This window comes from Ictidomys tridecemlineatus, chromosome 1, assembly GCF_052094955.1.
Source record: "Ictidomys tridecemlineatus isolate mIctTri1 chromosome 1, mIctTri1.hap1, whole genome shotgun sequence".
NCBI classification, from domain to species: domain Eukaryota; kingdom Metazoa; phylum Chordata; class Mammalia; order Rodentia; family Sciuridae; genus Ictidomys; species Ictidomys tridecemlineatus.
This window is the reverse complement of record NC_135477.1, coordinates 222,362,468-222,386,355: the sequence shown is the minus strand read 5'-3', so window position 1 is coordinate 222,386,355 and position 23,888 is coordinate 222,362,468. Positions and strand designations below refer to the sequence as shown.

At 39.2% G+C, this 23,888-nt stretch overlaps 1 protein-coding gene across 3 annotated transcripts in view; it reads right to left on the bottom strand.

The window, feature by feature from the left end:
• Arl15 (ARF like GTPase 15) overlaps positions 1-23,888 on the bottom strand; it is a 395,233-nt gene that overhangs the window by 328,020 nt on the left and 43,325 nt on the right. Inside the window, exon 1 of one of the 3 annotated variants that reach the window (XM_078016428.1) lies at positions 6,875-6,931. The exons of the other annotated variants lie outside the window; for them this stretch is intronic. Coding sequence (XP_077872554.1) covers positions 6,875-6,916 — 42 coding nt within the window. The 5' untranslated portion in view covers positions 6,917-6,931. Of the gene's footprint in view, positions 1-6,874; positions 6,932-23,888 lie in introns of those variants that run through there. 3 annotated transcript variants of the gene reach the window in all.

Sequence of the window (23,888 nt, the reverse complement as noted above, 5' to 3'; positions counted from 1 at the left end):
CATAAAGCCTTGCTAGTCTAGGCACCAATTGAAATTCACAGAAATGGGTGTTGGGAAAAGGCCTGTGATAAGTTGTAACACAAATGTAAAAACACGTGTGTGGTAACTCACAGCAAAGTTTTCAGTTTTTTTATAATACAAAAATTCAGACACAGAGCTCAGGCAGGACACAGAAAATGGGACACTGATTACCTGTGGGTCCCCTGAAATCTCTTGTTTTACAAAAGAAGTGAGAAATTTTGAATCTTTTGTGAAATGTGTTGACATCAAAAATGCACAGCCCCCAGAATCCTCTCATGTATTTAAAATTTTTTTTTAGTTGTAGATGAACATAATACCTTTATTTTTATTTATTTTATATTTACTTTTATTTTATTTATTTATTTAATTTCTTTATTTATATTTATCTATTTTACTTATTTTTGTTTTAAATGTGGTGCTGAGGATCGAACCCAGGGCCTCAAACATGCTAGACAAGCGCTCTAACACTGAGCCACAACCCCAGCCCTCTCATGTATTTTTGTTGGCCTGCAATTTCTTAAAATTGTCAACACTTTTGATCAACAGATTTCACATAAAATTTCAGGAGTGACAGCTGTCCTCTGTTCCAAGGGCAGAGAGTGAGAGGTCTGGCCTAATCTCTAAAGGGTGCAGGTACAGGCTGCCTGGGACAGACTGGAATGCAGGCAATGCAGGCAAGGCCCAAATTCCTTGCTCTTAATGAGTCCTCTTCTCTGAGCCTCAGTTTCCACAAAATGATGGAGGTAAAATAAATTATATGAAAGTCTCCTTCAAGAATGCAATTTTATCATTCCAATATGAATTCCCTGAAATCCTGTCCATATAAGGGAAGACTGTTTCGATTTCAACCATACAATCTACAAAAGAGTTTATCAGAGAAAGAAACACTTATCCACCTCCCCGTTCTGTCCCTATTAGGGAACAAGTTGAGTCTGCCTGGAAATGACAAGTACCTCGTGGCCTGTGGCGTAAATAGTTCATGAAATCTATGAAGTTTTTCCATGTCAAATATCATTAAAGAACGGCACACCCAAACAGTTATCATAATCATGCAGAAAGAAAGGGTCTTTATCTGGAAGGAAGTATGGAACAGAACTAAAATAATGCTTTAATACCACTCCCTGAAACATGGCAAGGAATTCTCCCCTGTCTACACACAAAAGTTTAAAAAGAAAAATAGTTGAGTCCACATCATCAAACACAGTAGAGGTCAAACTAAGATATAATCTAGCATGGCAGCAATACCATAACTTCCTGTTGTAAGTATATAGTAATAGGGTTTTAAATCAGAAATGCAATTTGTTGGAAGGGCCCATCCTACCAGGCTCTAGCAGCCAAGTTCAGGGACAACACTATCTGCCCCACCCAGCTCTGTCCCCCCATCATTCCCCATTAATGATTTCCCTAATTCCACACATCACTTAAACAAATAAAAAGGCAGCCATAAAAACATCAGAAGGTTAATCCTCTGCATTAATTAAAAATTATAGCACTGCTGGTGTTTTCAATGTTGTTAAAGTTTAAATTTTTGAAAGTAAAAATGTAACTTTAATAAATGTTGTTAATCTTCATATTAATTTGTAATATTTACAATATTTATATCATGAATTTTTAAAAAGTTATATAATGATCCAAAGTTAATTTTCTTTATGGAACCAGATTCAACTTAAGAGTAGAGGAATATTCCTCTGTCTGGGTATAATGATGTTTTGGGCCACTTTTTCATTAGCTTCAGTCTTCCCTCTTGCTATCTTTCTAAACTTAAAGATTGCATCCCATCCCTTTATTTAGTGTCTCTCAAATAACCTCTAGAAGGAATCTTCAAGAGTGCTATATGATCTTCAAAAGAAATTAGAAAATCGGGATATATAACTAGCAGCCAGTAGATCTTAGCAGGAATTATTTAAAAGAAGACTCAAACAGCATGTGTCAAAGAAGTAGTCACGCCCCACTTACCTTATCAAATTGAGCAGAAACCAAAGCATAAAAAACAAGAACATTTAAACTTCTTGATAGACTTCTTGAATAAACAAATTCTAAATTTTAAAATCTTTTCAAAGAGATAATAAAATGCATTAACAGAAAAAGATAACAGACACTTGGTGATCTGAATTGAGGCTCTGCTACTGCTAACCTCCTCTGGCAAGTTCCAAAAATCATCTGGGCTCTTGCGTACGTACTGCAGCTGTGAAACGAAGGTGTAGATTTCTAAAGTACGTCACATTTCTATAATGCAGGTCTTCAGAATAATATTGATTCAATTTATGTGGTATTTAAAATAGGTCAAAGTAATCATCAACACCACACCCTTGTGTCATTCTTCGCTCTTACATCCACCCAGGGGAAGTGAAATTTGGTAGATTTCTAAGCCTGATTTCCTTATGTCATGACAATGTCCCAGAAACATTATATGTGCCCTAGAAAGTTGGGGGATTCTTTGGGAGATCATTTCCTGAGCCAGGTCTTCTTATTTTTACACTCAAATTTAACAGGTTAACAAAATCTATAAAGATCTTCACTCACTGTTTAAGAACTAACAAAACAGCCTTCAATCAATCTTCCTCGTTTTGTCCTTCAAGACAAATATCACAACAAATACTCCCTTTATTCTGGGTCCTTTTCTTTTCACTAATCAGAAGCTCTTCCCCTCGTGGACACCATCCCTCCAGCAAGCTTGTGTACTTCTGGTCCACCTCCAACACTGAACCACCACCTTTAAGATAACACTCTCAAATCTCTTATTTTATACCCTGATGTTTCCTGCAAGCTTTAACTCACACAAAGCATGTATTGCAGAAGCCCACATGGACATCCCATGGACATCCCATGGACACCTCAAACCCAACATATCCAAAACCAGCTTCCCCAAAACATGTTCTTCCTCCATTCCATATCTCAGTTCTCAGCACACCACCACGGTACATACATACAACACTACATGTACATACATACATACAAATACATATATAGTATTCTTGTATTCAAATGTCATGGAGGAGATGGTTAAGAAATAAATTTCTAAGAAGGTTGGGGGGTATAATAAGTTTACGAATGCCAAATCTGTTAGACTTATAGCACTTTATTGGTACTCAAAGACTATATAGATGCACATGTAAAAAAAAAAAAAAAACTACAAGAGTGATGAAAAAATTTTGTCTTCATTTTTTAAAAACATTTTCATATCTTGGATGCCCCTGCTAAAGGGAGGGAGCCACAGGCTAGACATTAAGGTGAGAATGGTTTCTTATTAAAAGTGACCTGGAAATCAAGGAATTAAAGTGTTTTTTTTTTAAAAAGGAAATTGGCTTTTAAACTACATTATAAAATGTGTGTGAGAAAGTAGCTAGGACTGAATTAAGATTGAATAGTTATTTATATCTGTTTCCTGTTTGACAAAGTTCAGCCCTGTATTTTACAGTCCACTTTGGATAAGGATTCCCAGAATAACCTTGAAATGGGGTCTGCTGGCAGGGAGGACCCCAGAACTACATCCTGCAATTCACACTCCATGAACTCCAAGTCTGCTAAACTCAACAACTTCAAAACAAACAACCAAACGTCACTGACCCATTTCCTCTGCAAAGCCCTTTTTTGAAACTCCCAAACACAAAGAAGGAAAGAAACACAAAACAAACAATATATTTAGAAACAAAGGCAGGCTGTGAGATAACACTAAACTGATAGTCACTTCTTACTTTAATTCAGCAAAAGTTTCTCTTCACCATCTGAAAGATGGCTGGTGGGAGCCTGTGACTACAACAAACACCATTAGCGATGTATTTAACTCTGATGTGTCCAGCATCTTTACCCAATGTCTACCTACTAGGCCCTGGACTAACATTTCTCAGGCTGAACAACCAAGAAAAGGAAGACCTGAAATCATAGACAAAACATAAGTAAACCATGCCCCTGAAGCTGATGCACCAAGTCTTTCACTGTAGCCCTGACCTCCACCTCAAGCTTCCAACTTACAGGAACTGTCCACTGTACAGACCCACTCAGGCACCCCAGACACCTCAATCTAACGTGTTAAAAACTAACCTCCATAGAGCCTATATTTTAGTTCATAGCACCTCACCACCACCCCAGTCACCAAGTAGGAACTGGACATTGCTCAACATTCCTCCCTCTTAAGTATTTCTTGACTCTCTCCATTCTCCATTTCTCACAAGCCATTACTCTCTCCAGTCTCCTATTTCACTGGCCAGCCCTAGTACATCTGCTCCTCCCCATCTCATACCTAAATTGCTGCCTCCCCCTTAAATCCTTCCCCACATTGCAGCCAGATTATTCCCACTAAAGTGCCAAGTGATTGCCTGGTTTCGCTCTCTTGCTCAGACCCATCAGCAGATCCCCAGTGCTTCCTAAGTAATAACATTTGTATGTAGTGCTTTGCAGGGACAATTCACAGCACAACATGTATTAAGACTGACAATAATTCTATCAGGTAGAAGTTACTTAATAACTTGGTGCAGGGATGGGAGGAGATGAGAACTGAATCTAGGAAGCCTGATTCCGGAGCAGGTGCTCTTTAGCCAGGGAACTGGCCTCCTCAGCATGATACCTACTTCCCAGGGACCCGTGGCCACTTCCTGCCATACACATCCTCAGAGGAACCCAAGTTGCCTGGAGTTCCACCCACACCCCAGGCTCTGTGTGCCTCTGCTTATGCTGTTCCTCTGAGAGAAATGACTCTCCCAAGGCTCTCACCCTCAGCCCCACCAGCAGCATGACCAGACAGCACTTCCTGAGGGTCCCAGTACCTATTTTCCCTTCCCACCACCACCAAAGTTCCCCTCCCACCTCTATTTTAGCAATTGTTACATTATATGAATATTATTTTTGCCTGTTGTTCCCAGAAACCATTTCTACTTCAGCCTTAGATATAACACAGGTCCTGATACATACTGAAAAATGTTAGCAGTTTTTGAAAAACCATACAATGAAACTGGACGATTCTTACAGGATTAAGAGTTGATCTGGAATAAATCCCTGGTGCCTCTCCTTTTCAGCACTTCAGATTTTGCCAATCCACTCCATCAACATTTCCTAATAAACATGCATACCTCGTTTCTCAGGTGTTTTATTCATTTGAAAATCCTACAGACAACACCCTACCCAGGAATCAGCAGATCTCCATTTCCACTGTTTAAGCAACACCCATTGGTAACAAATTAATAAAGAAACATAAAAGCCCAGGCTTTTGGGGACAGACAACCCTCGTCACACTGCCAAGAATGCATCAAGTCATGAAAACTTAAACACGCTCTAGTTATCACCTCCCCAGACTCAGCACTGAGGGAGCCTGGAAAGATGATGGGTTAGGCCGAAAAACCACAGCCCACAGAAGAGACTGGAGTCCGTATGCCTCAGTAGTCATAAAGCTCTAGCAAAATCCTTCACTCCAGGTCCTTGCTGCACAATTATTTCTTAGGACATGTTAATGACTAAAAATGAAATGTTGTAAATAGGGCTTTACCAGGTCAAGGGAAACATCCAAGCAGGAACCCATTATTATTTTAACCTAGCAGGCAATGTGGAAAAACAACATAGAATAAAAGGAAATGTTTCATTTAAATCTTCATCATTTTGAAGTAGTTTCACCCTAAGAGAAACAAAATAAGAACCTTAAATTTAAGAAATGGTAGACACGTCAAAAACTAGTAAATGGAAGCTACTCAAGAAAACTTATGGTGTGGCGCTAATTACCAAGCAGTTGAAATTTCCTAATTAAGAAGAAAAACAAACACGAATATCATTTCTGTCCTAAACATCAATCCCACAGTCATTTCTGGATCTCTAAGATCAATGACCTTGCTTTAAGAAAGAGACTCCAATATTTCATTTCAAAACTTTTGAAATAATTTTTCTAGAAAACTTCAAAAAAAGTGGCCAATTCTTCCTTTAAATCAGCCCCTATAGTTACTTTCATTTCTTATCCATTCCTAAAGAGTCCAACTCCTGGTCCATCTTTTCTAGTGTTGTTACAAAATCCCCATTGTGTTTTGATAGGTGGAACAGATACAGATAAACAGATGGGGGACCAGGAGAGACCGTACTATATGGCAGATATTGGGGGAACTAGTTTACATGACCAGTAGATTTCTTCTAATCCTTAAAGCACCCCTAGGGATGTGTGTTATTTTCTCCATTTTATAAGTGAGAAAACTGAAATGCATATTAACTAAATATCAGCCTCACAACTTGTAAATGGCTGGCATCAGGGAGCCTTGTGTTTCTGTGTTGGAGAATGGCATTCCTTCCCTTCGACAGTTTCATTAAATCATATCCATTACATTATGTGACAGATGTTGTTTTGATTACTTTAACAAAGTGCATCTGTGTGTGTGTGTGCAAGAGAGAATGGAAAGAGAAATGCAATCATCATAACAGAAAAATGCAACTAAAACCTAATAAAATGATTTCTTTCCCTTCAACTTACAAGTATTAGATTTAAAAAACTAAACTGCCCACATCTAAAAACTCTCGATAGAAAAAATTTCAACAAAAAAATGAGCATACAACTTTTTACTGACCAGATGAATGATTGCTCAGTCTCCTGCTTTCCACATAGTGTCTGCAACACTACTTCATCATCCATACATTTAATAACACTTTGCCTAAAAGCCTTCAATAGTTCCCAATCCTCCCAAGGACACTCTAATACAGACTGCAGACTGCGTACAAAGCCCTTGTTGTGATGGATCCATGCTGCACTGCACCCCCTCCCTAGGGCCTTCTCTGACACATCCCCACTCTGTTCCTCCAGCCTCCTTCCCTCCAGAGAAAAGCCAGACCAACCACCCTTCTACCCCTCCAGAACCCAGGGCAAACTTGGCACAGCCCTGAGTACCTTCAAATCTTGGTTTGTCAGCTGCCTCCGACCTCTGACCATGACCTACTCCATGACTATAGTTGCCAGCACATATCAGAAATTCTTCCAAATGAGGATATTTTGGAAGCAAACTTCTGGGTTAACAGAAAAAACAAAAAGGAGGGAAAGAAAGAAAGTGGGGTGGAGCAAAGATGTTATCACAAAGTAGATTCAAGAAATGTACTCAAAGGACTTAAAAACAGCATACTACAGGGACACAGCCAGGTCAATGTTTATAGCAGCACAGTTCACAGTAGCTAAACTGTGGAACCAACCTAGATGCCCTTCAGTAGATGAATGGATAGAAAAAAATGTGGCTTATATACACAATGGAATATTACTCAGCAATAAAAGAGAATAAAATCATGACATTTGCAGGTAAATGAATGGAGTTAGAGAAGATGATAAGTGAAGTTAGCCAACCCCAAAAAACTAAATTCCAAATGTTTTCTTTGATAAAAGGAGGCTGATTCATAGTGGAATAGGGAGCGGGAGTATGGGAGGAATAGACAGCTCTAGATAGGGTAGAAGGGTTGGAGGGGAAGGGAGGGGGCATGGGGTTATTAATGATGGTGGAATGTGATGATCATTATTATCCAAAGTACAGGTATGGAGACATGGAATGGTGTGAATATACTTTGTATACAATCAGAGATATGAAAATTGTGCTCTATATGTGTAATAAGAATTGTAATGCATTCCACTGTCATAAATAAATAAATGAATGTGAAAAATGAAGGGAGGAAAAAAATATACTTAGCCTCCTGGCTGTTCCCTGACCAAGGGAACTTCCTCTGCCTCAGGACACTTGCAATGCTGTTTCCTCTGCCTGCAGGCCCATCTTCCCTTGTCTATGTGTCTCACTCAGACATCTTCCTTAGGTCTCTCCTTAGTGAATGCATTTCTCTAACCCATGTGCTTTTTTTTTTTTTCCCCTCACTGCTTTAAGAGTCACTGTATTACCATCTGACATTCTTACACTTACGTTTTTCTCTGATTTAGGGTCTTCCCTTCTAGAATATCAGCTCCACGAAGGCAAGGATTTTGTATGACTCACTAGAACAATGTGATCCTGCACACAGCAGGCGCTCTATAAGTACTTGTGGAATACTTCAAAAGCTCAGCTCTGAATCCTAAGTTCCTCCTGCTGCTGGTTGGGCATATATTATTCAGAGAAAGCAAGTCACGTGCAGTAGGTAGATGAATCCACACCAGAAATCAGAAAAAGAGGAGGAAAACAAGGTCGAGCATGGGAACAGTGGGAGACTGGTTGTACTTCAAGAATGAAGGATGAAAAAGAAGCCAGAGGAGAAGAAGAAGAAAGGCCAGACCAAGAATGTGAAGAAAAACTGAAAGAGTTGTACTGTGGAATTCAAACAGAAAGTGAAAATAAACGGTTGCATATATAATTTGTTGACTGGGGGTGGGAGAGGCATGACAGTTGCCATTGACTGAAAGGAGAAGTGGAGAGAAAGAGGGAAGAGTAAGACAGGGAGAGGGGAATGCTTTTGTTGTTGTTGTTGTTGTTGTTGTTGTTGTTTTGGTTATTTTAGAAGAGGCTGGAATCCATGAAGAAAAAAAAGGCTCAGGAAGATATTAGAGAAAAAAGTTCAAGAGGGAATAGAAAGAGCACAGTTGAACAATCTGACCTGTAGGAAGTAGGAAGGGGAGAGACAAGGAGAGAAACAGCTGGAGGAGAGGGAAAGAGGATTCCATCTCTAGTGAAGGAGTTCATAAGATCCTGTGTCTAAGGGAGGACGAAAACGGATGTGACTGAAATAATTTTTAAAAGATCTCTTCGGGCTGGAGCTGTAGTTCAGTGGTAGAGCGCCTACCTGGAACATGTGAGGCACTGGGTTCCATTCTCTGCACCACATAAAAAATAAATAAATGAAGATATTGTGTCCATCCACAACTAAAAAAAAAAAAATTTAAAAAAAATCTTTGCAGCTAGAAGGCAAAAGAATCAAATTTCCAGCTTTCTAAGAGGCACCCAGGATTCCTAGGGCACAAGAAAAAAAGACAGGAGAGCTTGTGAATCCCATCTGTATGAAAGCCAGCCAATAGGTGACAGCGGCTCTTGTCATACAAAGTTTGCAGCTGGCTAGGAGAAAAATACCTGGATCTCAACAGCCCCATAAAGAACATATTCTGGGACTGATCACAAGGATTTGAACTGAACAGTGAACTAAGAGCAGCAGGTATGGGTGGGGCTCAGAGAACTGGGCAACAGGGAGGAGACTTTCAAAATCATCATGAGAATGAAAAGTTTAAAGTAAGAGAAGTGGAGGCTTCAGGTGAGAAGACTAAGGTTCAGTCAGTGCTAGGAGGAGACAGGAACACTGCTAAGAGAAGGAGGGACTCTTAATGATCCTAGCAGGCTTGTTTGATTTACTTACTTTTATTTTTTAGTTGTCAATGGATCTTTTATTTATCTTTATTTACTTATATGCAGTGCTGAGGATCGAACCCAGGGCTCACACAGGCCAGGCAAGTGTTCTATCACTAAGCCACAACTCCAGCCCCTATCCTAGGGGTCTTGATAAGATAGATTACAGAGGAGGGGGGAAAATACAGGGATGTGAGTAGCAGTGAAGGGACCTGAAAGATCAGATAAAAAGCTGGTTAAGGTGACAGAGGGACATTTGAAGATGGAGTGGAGCCCAGGGGTACTGGGGCAGACGTGGGAAAACCTTGTTAGCTGTGGAGTGAACTAGACAGAAGTCCCTGTCAGGTCAGCCCAGCTCTGCAAGATCTAGAATTACAAAGGGGCATAACAAAGGTTTCTGGGGGCCCCATTTTAGTCCACCTAAAACACCATTCACTCTCTGAGGTAAAATACATTCTAAAAACCAAGGTCAACTTCCTAAAAGTGACAAGTTAATTTAGGTGTAGACTATTCAGCAATCTAACTTCAAATATGTTTTCAATCAAATGCTGTACTAAATTACTTTTTTCACTCAGTATTAAGTATAGCTTGGAAACACTAAAATAACAACAACACTACTAATGTGCACAGAAGCTAAGCAAGTAATTCAGCTTCCTCAATTTAGGCAAGAAGAGAAGCAAACAATGATATAAGGCTTTACACTTTTTACAATAAAGCACATACTTCAACCGTTCTAAGGTGACCAAGACGACAGTCAGATTCATCAGACATAACTTTCCTAGCCTTGTATTGGAATACCCACCAGGGTAACTCTACATCACGGAGAACCACAAGAGTGGGAGCCTAAACAGAATAAGTTATACTCTATGCACATACAATGCCAATATATACCAAAATACATTCTACTGTCATGTATAATTAAAAAGAATTTTTTTAAAAAATGGTCTAGAGTGAAGCAAGAAATAAACATCTATAGGATTTCAAACAGACATCTAAGTATTGTTACTAAATTATCCAAATCTTGTTTGTGGAAGTTGCTTTTCCACAAGCAGAATCAAATTAAGGAAAAGCCAGAACTTTAAAATTAACTGAATATTAACCCTAACCAATATCAGAAGTCTGTATTGGGGGACCAAGAATAATGCCCAAGTAATCGGCATGTAATCCCCTATAATCACACCCACCTAGCAGCAGGGAGTGGAGGTAAGGAAGGTTGAAAACCTGAGAAAAACAAAGTGTCACTAAATGAAAAGCTAGCTTATTCCAGTGACTATAGAAAATTAGAAATAGATTGATTTTAAAGTTATAGTTAATTATATAATTGAGATAAAAGGTCTGCTCATTTAAAAATAGGACACATTATAAGTACTTATATAAGGTTAAGAAATCAGTGAGATTATTATTTGTCTAAATTAAAAGAACTTACCCACATTTTGGTAATCTTTTAGGTTCACTAACACATTCCTTGAGAAATGGGAGTATTGGGAGGTGAGGACTGGAAGGTGACAGAATATAACCAGAAGCCCTAGGCTGTCACACACAAATTGTCTTTCAAAGATTTAAAACAAAAACAAAAACAAAACACCTGTGGGTTAAAACAGAGGCTGTCAAACTATTTCCATGGAACACTGATGCCCTGGATCTTGAACAGAGGTGTTCCATTACCCGAAATCACACAACAAAGACCCTTTGCCAAGTAGCAGAAGAGCACAGTTAATGAGGTCATTCTCAATTTCGTGATGTATTGGCATTTTTTAACCTTGGGTACACTTTTCTACATAAGCCTCTGTAATATAGAGAATATGATTTATTAAAGACTTTTACCATTAGTTACTTGAAACTTATCTTTTCAACACTCTGGGTGTCACAGGAAGACTGCTATAACTTTTGGCACTTCAACTCTTCCAGCTCTGTCATCTCTACATGATTTGAGAATCAACTCTAGCAATAGTTGGACATCTGCATACTTTTTATAACTAATCTTAATAATAGACCATAAAGAACTTGACAGGAGTAAGGGACAGCCTCTTAGTACCATGGCTGTAAATCACAAAGGCTGTCATGATGGTTTTATGAGAAGGGTAAAAGATAACCATAGAACATGGCGAGGCTAATCATCTTAGACAATATGGGCATGACCTTGCTTTAACTACTCCAGTCCTTCAATTCTGGAAATTTATATTCCCAGGAAAGATTAGTTACTGAAATGGACACACATATATAATCACTTTAGGCAATATTCCGACTCTAAATGACTATCTTAATTTTGCTTTCCTTATTCTTGTATTTACTTTTCTTACTTTCTTTTTTTGTGTGTGTGGGAGGGGGGAGTCCTAGGAGCAATATGCCACTGAGCTGAGAGAGGGTCTTGCTAAGTTGTTGAAGCTGGCCTTAAACTATCAATCCTCCTGCTTCAGCCTTCTGAATCACTAGGATTACAAGCATATGCCACTGTGTCCAGCTTTATATTTAGTTTGATCAGCTGGAAATAACAATTAAGAAGGAACATACCAGGCACAAAAGTGATTTTTTTTTCCTTTTGTGGAGCTGGGATTTGAACCCAGAACCTTGCATACATGTCCTACTCAAGTGCTTCACCACTAAGTTACACCTTCATTGCACACTGTCATGAAGGACAATGTAATGAGTTTAAAGCATACAAATCACTTTATAAAAAAATTCAATTCACTATAAAAATGTAGATTAACAATCATTATGAACTAAATAAAAGATACATAAAATCAATAACATACTACCTTATTTTAAGTGGTCAAGATTGTGTGAGGCACTGGATTCAATCCTCAGCACCACATTTAAAAAAAAATGAATGAGCAAAATTAAGTTGTTGTGTCTATCTACAACTAAAAATATTAAATAAATAAATGAATGAGTGAAAAATAAATAAATGGTAGAATCTAGAGTTGAGATATGAAGATCTAGAAGGTAGTCACTCTCATACCCAGCTGAGAGATGTATAAACTCGTATATTTTCTGGGAAGACACTGACAATATATATTAGGGAGGAAATGGTCCATACACTTGATTACAATTTCATACCAAAAAGTTTATTTTAAGAGAAAAATCATAAACCTATATATATTGGAAGTAAAACACCACCTGTTCTGCCCATACCCTCCTGTAGGGCAATCCCACTCCAAGCCCCTGAGATCCACACACAAAACCCAGAGCCCAGGCCCAGCAGACTGATCTAGAGTCAACACTTCACCCAGGAAGAACTTAGGCTTAGGCAGGCCAACACGTGACTTCTGACTTTGAACTACACAGATAAACTGGCAAAATTCCTTTCTCATAGGCATTTCTATTTAGAAAGTAAACCAGGCTTGTAGACTGTAGTCAGCATTAGGGCCAGTGAGCATGGGGAAGGTAAATCCAAGTTCAACGTAAATAAGCAAATAAGTTGTTTGATTCATTTTTATTATAATCATATACTATTTTCAAAACTAAAAAAGATGCAGGGCCAGGCACAGTGGCGCATGCCTGTAATACCAGCCTCTGGCTGAGGCAGGAGGATCCAAAGTTCAGTCAGCCTCAGCAACTTAGCAAGGCCCTAAGCAACTTAGCAAGACCTTGTCTCAAAATCCAAAAAATGAACAAGTAAATAAATATACAAAATCCAAAAAAAACAAATGCAGGGAATTTTCAGTAAAAAATAACCCAAAGTATGTACCTGGTTGCTTAAGAGAAGAGGATCCTGGTTTCCCCGAAGCTAAGAACCATCAGTATCCTTTCCAAGCCCACACAAAGAAAGTGCCACTGGCAAAACAGGGAAAGGTACTTGTTTTCGGGCCACAATTGTTGGTTTCCTCTCTGCTGTTGGTTTCTTTTCAGAGCCATATATAAACACAGCAGTACTGACTTACAATATTTGCTGCCCTAACAATAACACTGTGCATTTGCAAAACACGGTTAAGTGAAGGTATGGGAATGTATGTAGACACCACCTAAAATGACTGTACCGTCCTAGAACCACAGGCTGCTGGTGTGTGAACCACTTGGAATATATCAACCCACCTGCATAACACAGATAGGTACCAGGGAGGGACATCACATTTTCATTTTATTCATATATTATTTCAATTAGGCTCATTTTTTTAATGGATCAGAGGCAGCTTAAAATTAACTAAAGAGAAAATTGCAATGTTCAAGAAAGAGAAATTACTAATCCATAAAGATGACACTTTAAGAGAGCCTACTTCCTTTTGAAAGGAAGTCCTGGATCCTAAACTGACCTTAAATTCAAATATAATCCTTTCACTGTCCCTAGAGTATTTCCAGAATATACCAACTCCCCAAGGCGCACAACTCCATCTGCAGCCCTAGGACACAGTGAAGAAAACTCCAGTTTCTCCTAGTATATGCTCGGAAAACAAATCACTTCTGTGATCCCAAGGTGTGTGGGAATTTCTCCCAGCAGTTAGCCAACAATTCTGCAGCAGACACCAACTGAGCAGCCTCCAGTTCCATTCAAGAGGATGTCCTGGACCTGAACAGTCCCACCAGACTGACCCCTACTCCAGTCACCAGTCACTAGCCTCCAGCTGTTTTACCTGTGCTTCTGACCCACAGTCTTAAATTAGGGTTCTTGGCACCTCCTCCTCTGGTTTGATTAATTTGTTAGAACAGCTCAAAGAACTCAGGGAAACTCACTTAACAGTTTATTGTGAAGAATATTACAAAAAAATGCAGAAGAAGAGATGCAAGGTGCAGAGCATGAGGGAAAGAGTACAGAGCTTGCCTGCCCTCTCTGGGCACACAACCCAGAGGAACCTCACATGGTTAGCCCTCCAAACCCTGTCCTTCTGGTTTCTTTGGAGACTTCACTGAATTAGCATGACTGATGCATAGACAGCCCCGTAGAAACGTAATTGGACAAAAGAGGAGTGAGATAATGCTAAGAGACTGTGTGCAGAATCCTGGCCTGTCAGTTCAGGCTCCTGTCTATCTCTACAGCATTCCTTCAACCCTGGTGTGGGGCAGGGTTCCTTCTGAAATGGGGGTCCTGTGATCTACTATCTAACAATGCTGCTAGAGAATTTCTTTATGGTCAGCTCCACGACAGAAAGTCAAGGGGAGATCAGAGAACACTTTTAGGTTTTATGACCTGGCTTGGGAACAAAAGGGAACAGAGGAAAGGAGGACAGGAGAAGGTCAGAGAGAGAGGTTTTGCTTTCTGGGGCCTGCTTCTGAAGCCTAACACCCCATAATGTTATTCTGGTCTCTTAGGAAATAACAAGGGCTATAGGAGTCATGAGCCAGGAACCATGGATGAAAACCCACAGGAGCCAAAGACCCCAAGGTAGCTCCATCTTCTCTGGAACAATGGAAAGCCACCCAGATCACAAGTATAGTGTTGGAAGAGGGCCACAGAATGGAAAGCTCAGATTCTCCCTAAGATTCAGTCATCAAACTAAAACTGCCAAGAAACTTCAGGACCACAGGCACAAAAGGCCCAGCAAAGCCCCTCCAGGCCAAGCTGGGGTGGGGAAGAGAGGCATAGTGCAGTGGTATGGGAAGGACATGACTCTAGAGGAGGCTGTCTTGGAATCTGAAGGGCAAAAATGTATCATAACACGAACCACCACACAGGCCAGTACAAAGGAGAGTGGCATGTTTATACTCTGTCCATAGAGCTGAGTCAATCCTCACTTTCCAGTGGAGACACTGCCAAGCTATGTTCTTGGGCCTTAGCTGAGAGCACATCAGTCTGCAGGTTATTAGATGTTCCCATGGAGAGCTGAGTAGTACAGCTGGGATGGTTCTGAATGAACCCAGCACTCACCAGGCCTCTAACCAAAGAACAGAACAATCTGGTGTGAACCATGAGTGCTCACCCATCTAATGTGCAGTACACACACACACACACAGAAACTTAACCTTGAGGTTGGCTGCTGTCAAACAGTTCTGTTATCCATCCCTGATTATTCATGCCAGAGGCACAATAAATCGGTAAATGAAAAACTGCAGAATGCCCCTAAATCATTTCTTTCCAGAACGTAATTTTGCAGAAACTCAATATTTCCATTAACTTACTTATCCCATGCATCTCCTCCTTCCCGATACTGAAATCAGCTGAAATTCCCTGAAGTGACTAAACATGGATTGGGAGTGAGTGGGAAAAAGAAAACCATCCAGGACTTTAACAAGCTTTCGTGGTTAAGAGGTCATCAGTGTTCAGACATTCAAAAGTCAACTGTACCTTCTAGAGTCTCACATTGCAGGGGAGATAAGTGATTACAATCAATCTTGCACATTTCAGGGAAAATACAAACATAATAGTAGGACCAAGTAATGTGCTCTCTGACAAACAAGATAATTAGTCATATGAGAACATATCATAATGTTGAATAACATCATAATTACAGCATTGCTTTATACTTAGCAAAAAGATCTCATTCCCAGCCAGCAAACAAACACAGGCACTTGAAAGTCACCAAAAATCAAAAACCTACCCAGAACACCCTTAGAATTTCCACCCCTTTTGCTGGTACAACTGACTCAGTCAATACAGGGGCATAGGAATGGAGGAAGTGCTAGAATTCACCCAGCAATCTGAAACCATTTCCCTCAAAGAACCTAAATTTGTTCACTTTCACGAGTGACACAAACCTTTATCCCAGGACTGCAGCCGTGGAGGAAAAGCACTAACATGTACCTGCAACCATTCCACTGGGATAGGTGCAGTATGGGCTTCTTTAACAAGGCCACTCTGGGATGTGCATCCCGGGTTCTGCTCTCTTCCTCCCATCCCATTCCCATGTTACCAGAGCTGCCCTCGGTCTGAATACAAACCATGTTTCTCGGTTCAAGCAGAAAGGGAAGCAGCAGCAGCAGAGTAGGTGGATGAAAGTGATTCCTTCTATCCCAGTTCCCGCAGTACAATCCTATCTGAGTGCTTTGTTTTCATGACAACCACAGGAATACTAAGCCACCATGCATTTCTTTGACATTACAATGAATTCCAGAACTCCTCCTTGTCTTCCTTGGTTATGCTTAGCTGGTCAGAGTCTGGACTCTTGCTTTTGGCACCCCAGAAACTAATGAGAGTTGAACAAGTCCTAGAAATCAAACTCATACTAACACAACTCAAAAGCCACAATGTTCAAAGGAGACACAAATGCCAAAAGAATACTGGGCTCCGGTTAAACTGATTTACTACTTAACAAAGAAATGAAAATCCTGATTTGAAAAACTTCTTTGCCAAATGGACAGCATATTTTTCCCATCACAGAGGGGCAGGATGCCCTACATCTCAGGTTGTTCTCAAACTGAGGATTGAACTGAGCACAGAATCAAAGAGCCAGGAAAAAAAAAAAAAACAAAAACTTCTGATGCCACATGCCACAGTCCAACCTCCTTGTTTAACAGATAAAGATCAGGACAGGTACCCAAAGTCAAATAATCATTGCATTATACATAGTCCCACACACTCAATCATCAATAAATGACACCACCCATCCCCAAACCACCCAATCTCAGAACCCAGAATACAGCTAGACAATGAGTAAACTCCATGCTTCTCTGGATAGGCTTAACCAGCAAGGGCCCAAGGGGAAAAAAAATAATCTTTCCTTGTTTCTGACTTAACTTGCTAAAAGAAGACAGGCAAGTAGGCAACTGCTCTCATTCGTGAGGAGTGAGGTACTACCAGTGAGAAGCTGTTTCCCAGCTTAGAAATAACTCCAACAGGACTTACAGACCCAGCAAGGGAGAGTCCTGGTCCAGCTGGTTGTTAAGCATTCCAGCCACATCCATCTGAGGGGAAAATGCCTGCACCATGATGTCCTACAGGAAATAACCTTTCTTGCACACCAACCACACCCGGAAAAACAGCTCATTTTGTTTTTGAGTAGCTCATGTTTAGAGTTCACAATCCAGGTGGGCCACTGGGAATTAACTAGGTAGAATTTTTGATAAGGTATCTCACCCTGCTCAAAGCTATCAAGCCAACTCAGAAAGGCCTTCTAGAATAATCAGTAGATTCCTCCAGGGTCAGCATGCCATCTTACCTCTAGAGCTTATCACTATACTTAACCTACAGTAGATATTCAACAGAGATTTGTCAAACTGAACTGGACATACATGGAGTATGGAAATATGTGAATAAAGTATGAAGAGAATTTTAAAAGTCTGGAGTTTGTATTTTTATATTTGTAATCATATAGCATATGCACTGAAAATATGCTCAGAGAATATATAATCTAGTATTTTTTTATATAGCAGAAAACTGAGACTCAGCAGAGGAAAGGTAGCTGCACCATACTTACCTACAATGGGTACAGAGCCATTTCTCACACATAAACCCCACAAGACCACCACATTTTCTAGAGGAGAGGGAGATTGTTTGCTCTTATTATCTATGAATGAGAGAGCAAAAATCCTGATGAAACTCTGATAAATTGGGTTCCCAAACTGAGTTTTCACTTTAATTATGTTCCAGAGGAAAACGTGCTTAATTGCTTAGTTAATGTGCAAAATTTATCTGGGATGATAAATGTGTTTAATACAAAATCTTTCCTGAAAATCATTAAATCAATGGAAAACTACAGACTTTGAAATAATTACTCATGTGCAAGTAACAGCCATTTCACTTTGGGATATTATATTTCAACCTCTCTAAGTAGGCTATTTGCCCAACATACTTTTCTGTACATAAAACCCCCATCTTCCACCTATATTCTAAATTCAAACCAGTATTTCTTACTTTTTTTTTAAAGAGAGAGAGAGAAAAATCTTTTAATATTTATTTTTCAGTTTTCAGTGGACACAACATCTTTATTTTATGTGGTGCTGAGGATCGAACTCAGCGCCCCGCGCATGCCAGGCGAGCGCGTTACCACTTGAGCCACATCCCCAGCCCAATTTCTGACTCTCTTGATCAAAAATTTTCCCCAAGACCCAAGCCACCACCTAAGCTTCTGACTTCAATGCTGCTTTACAGCCAGGGACAGAATCAAAAGCAGCAGAATCTGGGGGAATTTTAGTGATAATTTCATTCAACCTTATCACTCTACAGAAGGGAAGGTCCAGATTATAAAATATTTTGCCCAGGGCCTGAATCAAAAGGGAGTCATTGCTTTTATAGAATTGATTTTGAGACTCTCAAATGACTCATTACTGAAAAACTCTCTCTTCCCTTAAAAAAGAAAAAAAAAAATCAAACTTCAGTTTTCTATTTTCATTCCTTTGTTAACAAATATATTCCTGTTTCACATCCTATGTCTAATTATTGCTAGTTTTGTCCTTTCTTTTTATTAAAAAAATTACTTACTTCTATTTCTCATTAATAAAATGGTAAAATATATTGATCTTTCCATGCAGAGTACAGAGTCCCTTCTTGTACTCATGTGATCTCACTGAGAAATGAACATTTTTCATGTTCCAAAACTTTAAAGATTTAATTCACCAATTTGCTTATTACTCCTCTTTCCCCAACCCCAACACAAAAAAATCAGCGTTCCTTTCATCTTAAAAGTTTAGACAGGAAATTAGATGAGGCAATTCAGTGAAATGAACAGGCACTTAACTTCTTTTGCAGCATTTGGGAACATAATGGGCACAAAGGGAGTCATTGGGCAGTAAAACTTCTGGCTTATCTTCTCATCCAGGTTGAATTCATTTGGATGGGGTGAGAAAGCAGGATAACAATATAGCAAATTTTCCATTTTGCTGCTTACAATTGGTGGGAAAATGCTAAAGCAGAGATTACAGGGTCAGTAGCATAGAACTGCATTGTGGTTTTTGAAAAAAAAAATCAATTATAGACTGAAGGGAATGATGCATTTATAAAAACCAGAAAATACAAAATAGAAAAACAAATGTATTAGTTTTATGATAACCCAGCTATGATAAACAGTTTGCATTTTAAATCTATACCAGACAAAGCTGAAGTAGAATGGCAGTTCAAATACCCCAGCTATGCTACCACTGTCACTCTTAACAAATCAAACAATACTGGACAGAATTAAGACACAATGAAGCAAATTTTATTCAAAGATTTTTCTACCCCCATAGTACAGTCAGGAAAACAAAAGGAATCATGTAATTTAAAAAGGACTAAAGGAAAAAGGTAGTATTTTGATCATGAAGTATAATAAGAAAGACACATGTATGTTTCCTAGCCTATTGTCTATAAGCCTACAGCTCCAAGCAGAAAGGAAACAGGAAACTACAGCAAGGCATCTAATGAACCAATGACGCCAAGACAGTAGAAAAGCAGTCCTCTCTACCTGGATGACTTCCAACATTGCATCCATCCATGCAACAAACAATCACCACCGAACGCTTACTTTGGGTCAGGCATTCTTCTGAGCAATAGGATAAAGCACTGAATAAAGCAAAGAGGGATGCTAACCATACAAATTCCCAACTTTAACTGTGTTTTAGGGCTATAAGAATGCATTTCCAACATGGCACCTCCAACTCACACATCTAAAGCCAAAGTCATCTTCTTTGCTTCCCAAATTACTCCTCCTATATGTTCCCTGTTTCACTGAAAAATGTAGCTTTTCCTAACCACGAACTTTCAAGGCATGTGAAACTACAACCTCTCCTTCATTTCTACCTCAACCAACTCTTTTAATGCATCCCCAAAAACCTGATCACTGAGGTTCTACAAAGTTTCTTTAATCCATCTCCACCTTTCCATTCCCTCTAGTATCTGATTAAGGAACCTCACCATCTTGTGCCTACATTATGGTAAGAACTGAGGGTTCTGGATCTAACTGAGGGTTTGGGGTCTTCCCTCTGAGGACTGCTCAATACATCCTTTTCAGTTGACAGCAACCATGTCCTTCTCCACAAAACCTCACATCAAGTCTTAACTCCACTCTTCATTTTTCTCCATATCAGGAAACTCTTATCAAATTCAGCTCCAAAACAGAATCATACTCTTTGACCACTTGCCACCACCTCCACTCCACTCCTCCTACCCTAGTTCAAGCCAAAATCATCTCTACACAAGCTCTAACAGCTTCCCAACTGGCCCCCCAGCTTCATACTCTTTCCCTTCTACAGTGGCAATACTTTTAAAATGCAAGTTCATTGATATCATTGTCTACTCAAAACCCTGTAAGGCACACAATGCCACTCACAGTAAAAGCCAAAAATCCTTTAAAAAGTTCTCAAAGCCCTAAATGTTATGACCTATCCCTTTCTCCTTTTTGTTTTCTAACCTCATCTCCTCTACTTTCTCATTCACTCATCCCACTTTTTCAACTCCAGGCACTGGCCTCTAAAAGCTTCCTCAAATAGAAATACTCCTGAGTATCTCTGCACTCTGGTCCTTAATACCAAGAACACTCTTTCCTTCATGGTTACTTCCTCTCTCTTTCAAGGCTTCTCAAATCTACCTCCCCAACAAAGCCTACATTGAGCACCTACCTGGTACACACTGCAAATTCCTCCTCTGCACTCAATCCCCTTTACCCTGTGATGTCTTCCCCCAAAGCAATTATCTTCTTCTAAAATATGATATGTAGTTTGCTTGCTGTATTTGTTGTCTACCATGTTTCTCCTCTGTAGAATATTAGCATGTAAATTCTACAAGGGGAGAGACTTTGTCTCTTGTTCATGGTTTTATGCAAAGTGTCTCAAATAGCACCTTGCAGATGGCTAAGTTCAACATGGAATGAATCAATGATCATGCTGATCACTGCTCACAGCTTATCTGCTCCAAAGTCACCTTCCTACACACAGCTCATGATGTCACTTCTCTGCCATAATTTTTTATAATTTTTTAAAAATTAGCTTCCTCTCAAAAAACAAAGAATAAATCTCATAAATCTCTTGGCTGATTCCTTCTGGCATTTTTGCTTTAATGCCAGCTTTTACGTGTTACAACTATTATCACTATTCTACAAAACGTTTCTTCCTAAATTAATAGCACAACACAGGGGTTGTTTGACCTTTTTATGGCATTTTAACTCATTTAATTTCCTTTTTAGAAGTTATTGATTTTTTTTAAGAAAACATATTTCCAGTGTGAACACAGCCACTTCCAACACTACTTAGAGTACACAGAAGGAGCTATAAAAACAACATTAAATAATGACACATTTGCAAAAGTTCTGATGGGAATAAATAAGGATCAACTGACATTAACAACCACAAGCCACACTTAGGCAGCTTTGAGACTGAATAAACCATAATGATTCAGTTTCAATTGGAGGAGGACTCTGAATTATTTCAAGTTTTACACATCACACTTCATAACACACTCTTTCAAATGTCTATGAAGATGTACACAAATCATAGCTAAGTGCCAAGAAAATGCCAATAAAACAAAAGTTTTCCATAGTCAGAATCTATCTCTACAAAAGTTTGCAAGCACATCTATTCCATATATCTATACTTTTTTTAATTTTAAATTTTAATTTTTTTTATTGTTGGTCGTTCAAAACATTACATAGTTCTTAATATATCATATTTCAGTTTGATTCAAGTGGGTTATGAACTCCCAATTTTACCCCGTATACAGATTGCTGTATCACATCAGTTACCCTTCCATTGATTTACATATTGCCGTTCTAGTGACTGATGTATTCAGCTGTCTGTCCTATTCTCTACTATCCCCCCTCCCCTCCCCTCCCCTCCCCTCCTCTTTTCTCTCTCTACCCCCTCTACTGTAAATCGTTTCTTCCACTTCTATTATCTTGTTTTACCCCTCCTTTCCTCTTATATGTAATTTTGTATAACCCTGAGGATCACCTTCCATTTCTATGCGATTTCCCTTCTCACTCCCTTTCCTTCCCACCTCTCATCCCTGTTTAATGTTAATCTTCTTCTCAAGCTCTTCATCCCTACCCTGTCCTTGGTTACTCCCCTTATATCAAAGGATTCATTTGGCATTTGTTTTTTAAAGATTGGCTAGCTTCACTTAGCATAATCTGCTCTAATGCCATCCATTTCCCTCCAAATTCTATGATTTTGTCATTTTTTAATGCAGAGTAATACTCCATTGTGTATAAATGCCACATTTTTTAATCCATTCATCTATTGAAGGGCATCTAGGTTGGTTCCACAATCTTGCTATCGTGAATTGTGCTGCTATGAACATCTATGTAGCAGTGTCCCTGCAGCATGCTCTTATTAGGTCTTTAGGGAATAGATCGAGAAGGGGATTAGCTGGGTCAAATGGTGGTTCAATTCCCAGCTTTCCTAGGAAGCTCCATACTGCTTTCCAAATTGGCTGCACCAATTTGCAGTCCCACCAACAATGAACAAGTGTACCCTTTTCCCACATCCTCTCCAGCACTTGTTGTTGTTGGACTTCATGATGGCTGCCAATCTTACTGGAGTGAGATGGTATCTTAGGGTGGTTTGATTTGCATTTCTCTGACTGCTAGTGATGGTAAGCATTTTTTCATGTACTTATTGATTGATTGTATGTCCTCCTCTGAGAAGTGTCTGTTCAGGTCCTTGGCCCATTTGTTGATTGGGTTATTTGTTATCTTATTGTCTAATTTTTTGAGTTCTTTGTATACTCTGGATATTAGGGCTCTATCTGAAGTGTGTGGAGTAAAGATTTGTTCCCAGGATGTAGGCTCCCTGTTTATCTCTCTTATTGTTTCTTTTGCTGAGAAAAAACTTTTCAGTTTGAGTAAGTCCCACTTGTTGATTCTAGTTGTTAACTCTTGCACTATGGGTGTCCTATTGAGGAATTTGGAGCCTGACCCCACAGTATGTAGATCATAGCCAACTTTTTCTTCTATCAGATGCTATATCTCTGATTTAATATCAAGCTCCTTGATCCATTTTGAGTTAACTTTTGTGCATGGCAAGAGAAAGGGATTCAGATTCATTTTGATGCAAATGGATTTCCAGTTTTCCCAGCACCATTTGTTGAAGATGCTATCCTTCCTCCATTACATGCTTTTAGCCCCTTTATCAAATATAAGATAGTTGTAGTTTTGTGGATTGGTTACTGTGTCCTCTATTCTGTACCATTAGTCCACCCGCCTGTTTTGGTACCAGTACCATGCTGTTTTTGTTACTATTGCTCTGTAGTATAGTTTGAAGTCTGGTATCGCTATACCGCCTGATTCACACTTCCTGCTTAGCATTGTTTTTGCTATTCTGGGTCTTTTATTATTCCATATGAATTTCATGATTGTTTTATCTAATTCTACAAGAAATGCTGTTGGGATTTTGATTGGCATTGCATTGAACTTATAGAGGACTTTTGGTAATATCGCCATTTTGATGATGTTAGTTCTATCTATCTATGAACAGGGTATATTTTTCCATCTTCTAAAGTCTTCTTCAATAACTCTCTTTAGGGTTCTGTAGTTTTCATTGTATAAATCTTTCACCTCTTTTGTTAGGTTGATTCCCAAGTATTTTATTTTTGGGGGGGATATTGTGAATGGAGTAGTTGTCCTCATTTCCGTTTCAGAGGATTTGTCGCTGATATACAGGAATGCATTTGATTTATGTGTGTTGATCTTATATCCTGCCACTTTGCCGAATTCATTTATTAGCTCTAATAGTTTCTTTGTAGACCCTTTTGGGTCTGCTAGGTATAGAATCATGTCATCTGCAAATAGTGATAATTTAAGTTCTTCTTTTCCTATTTTTATGCCTTTA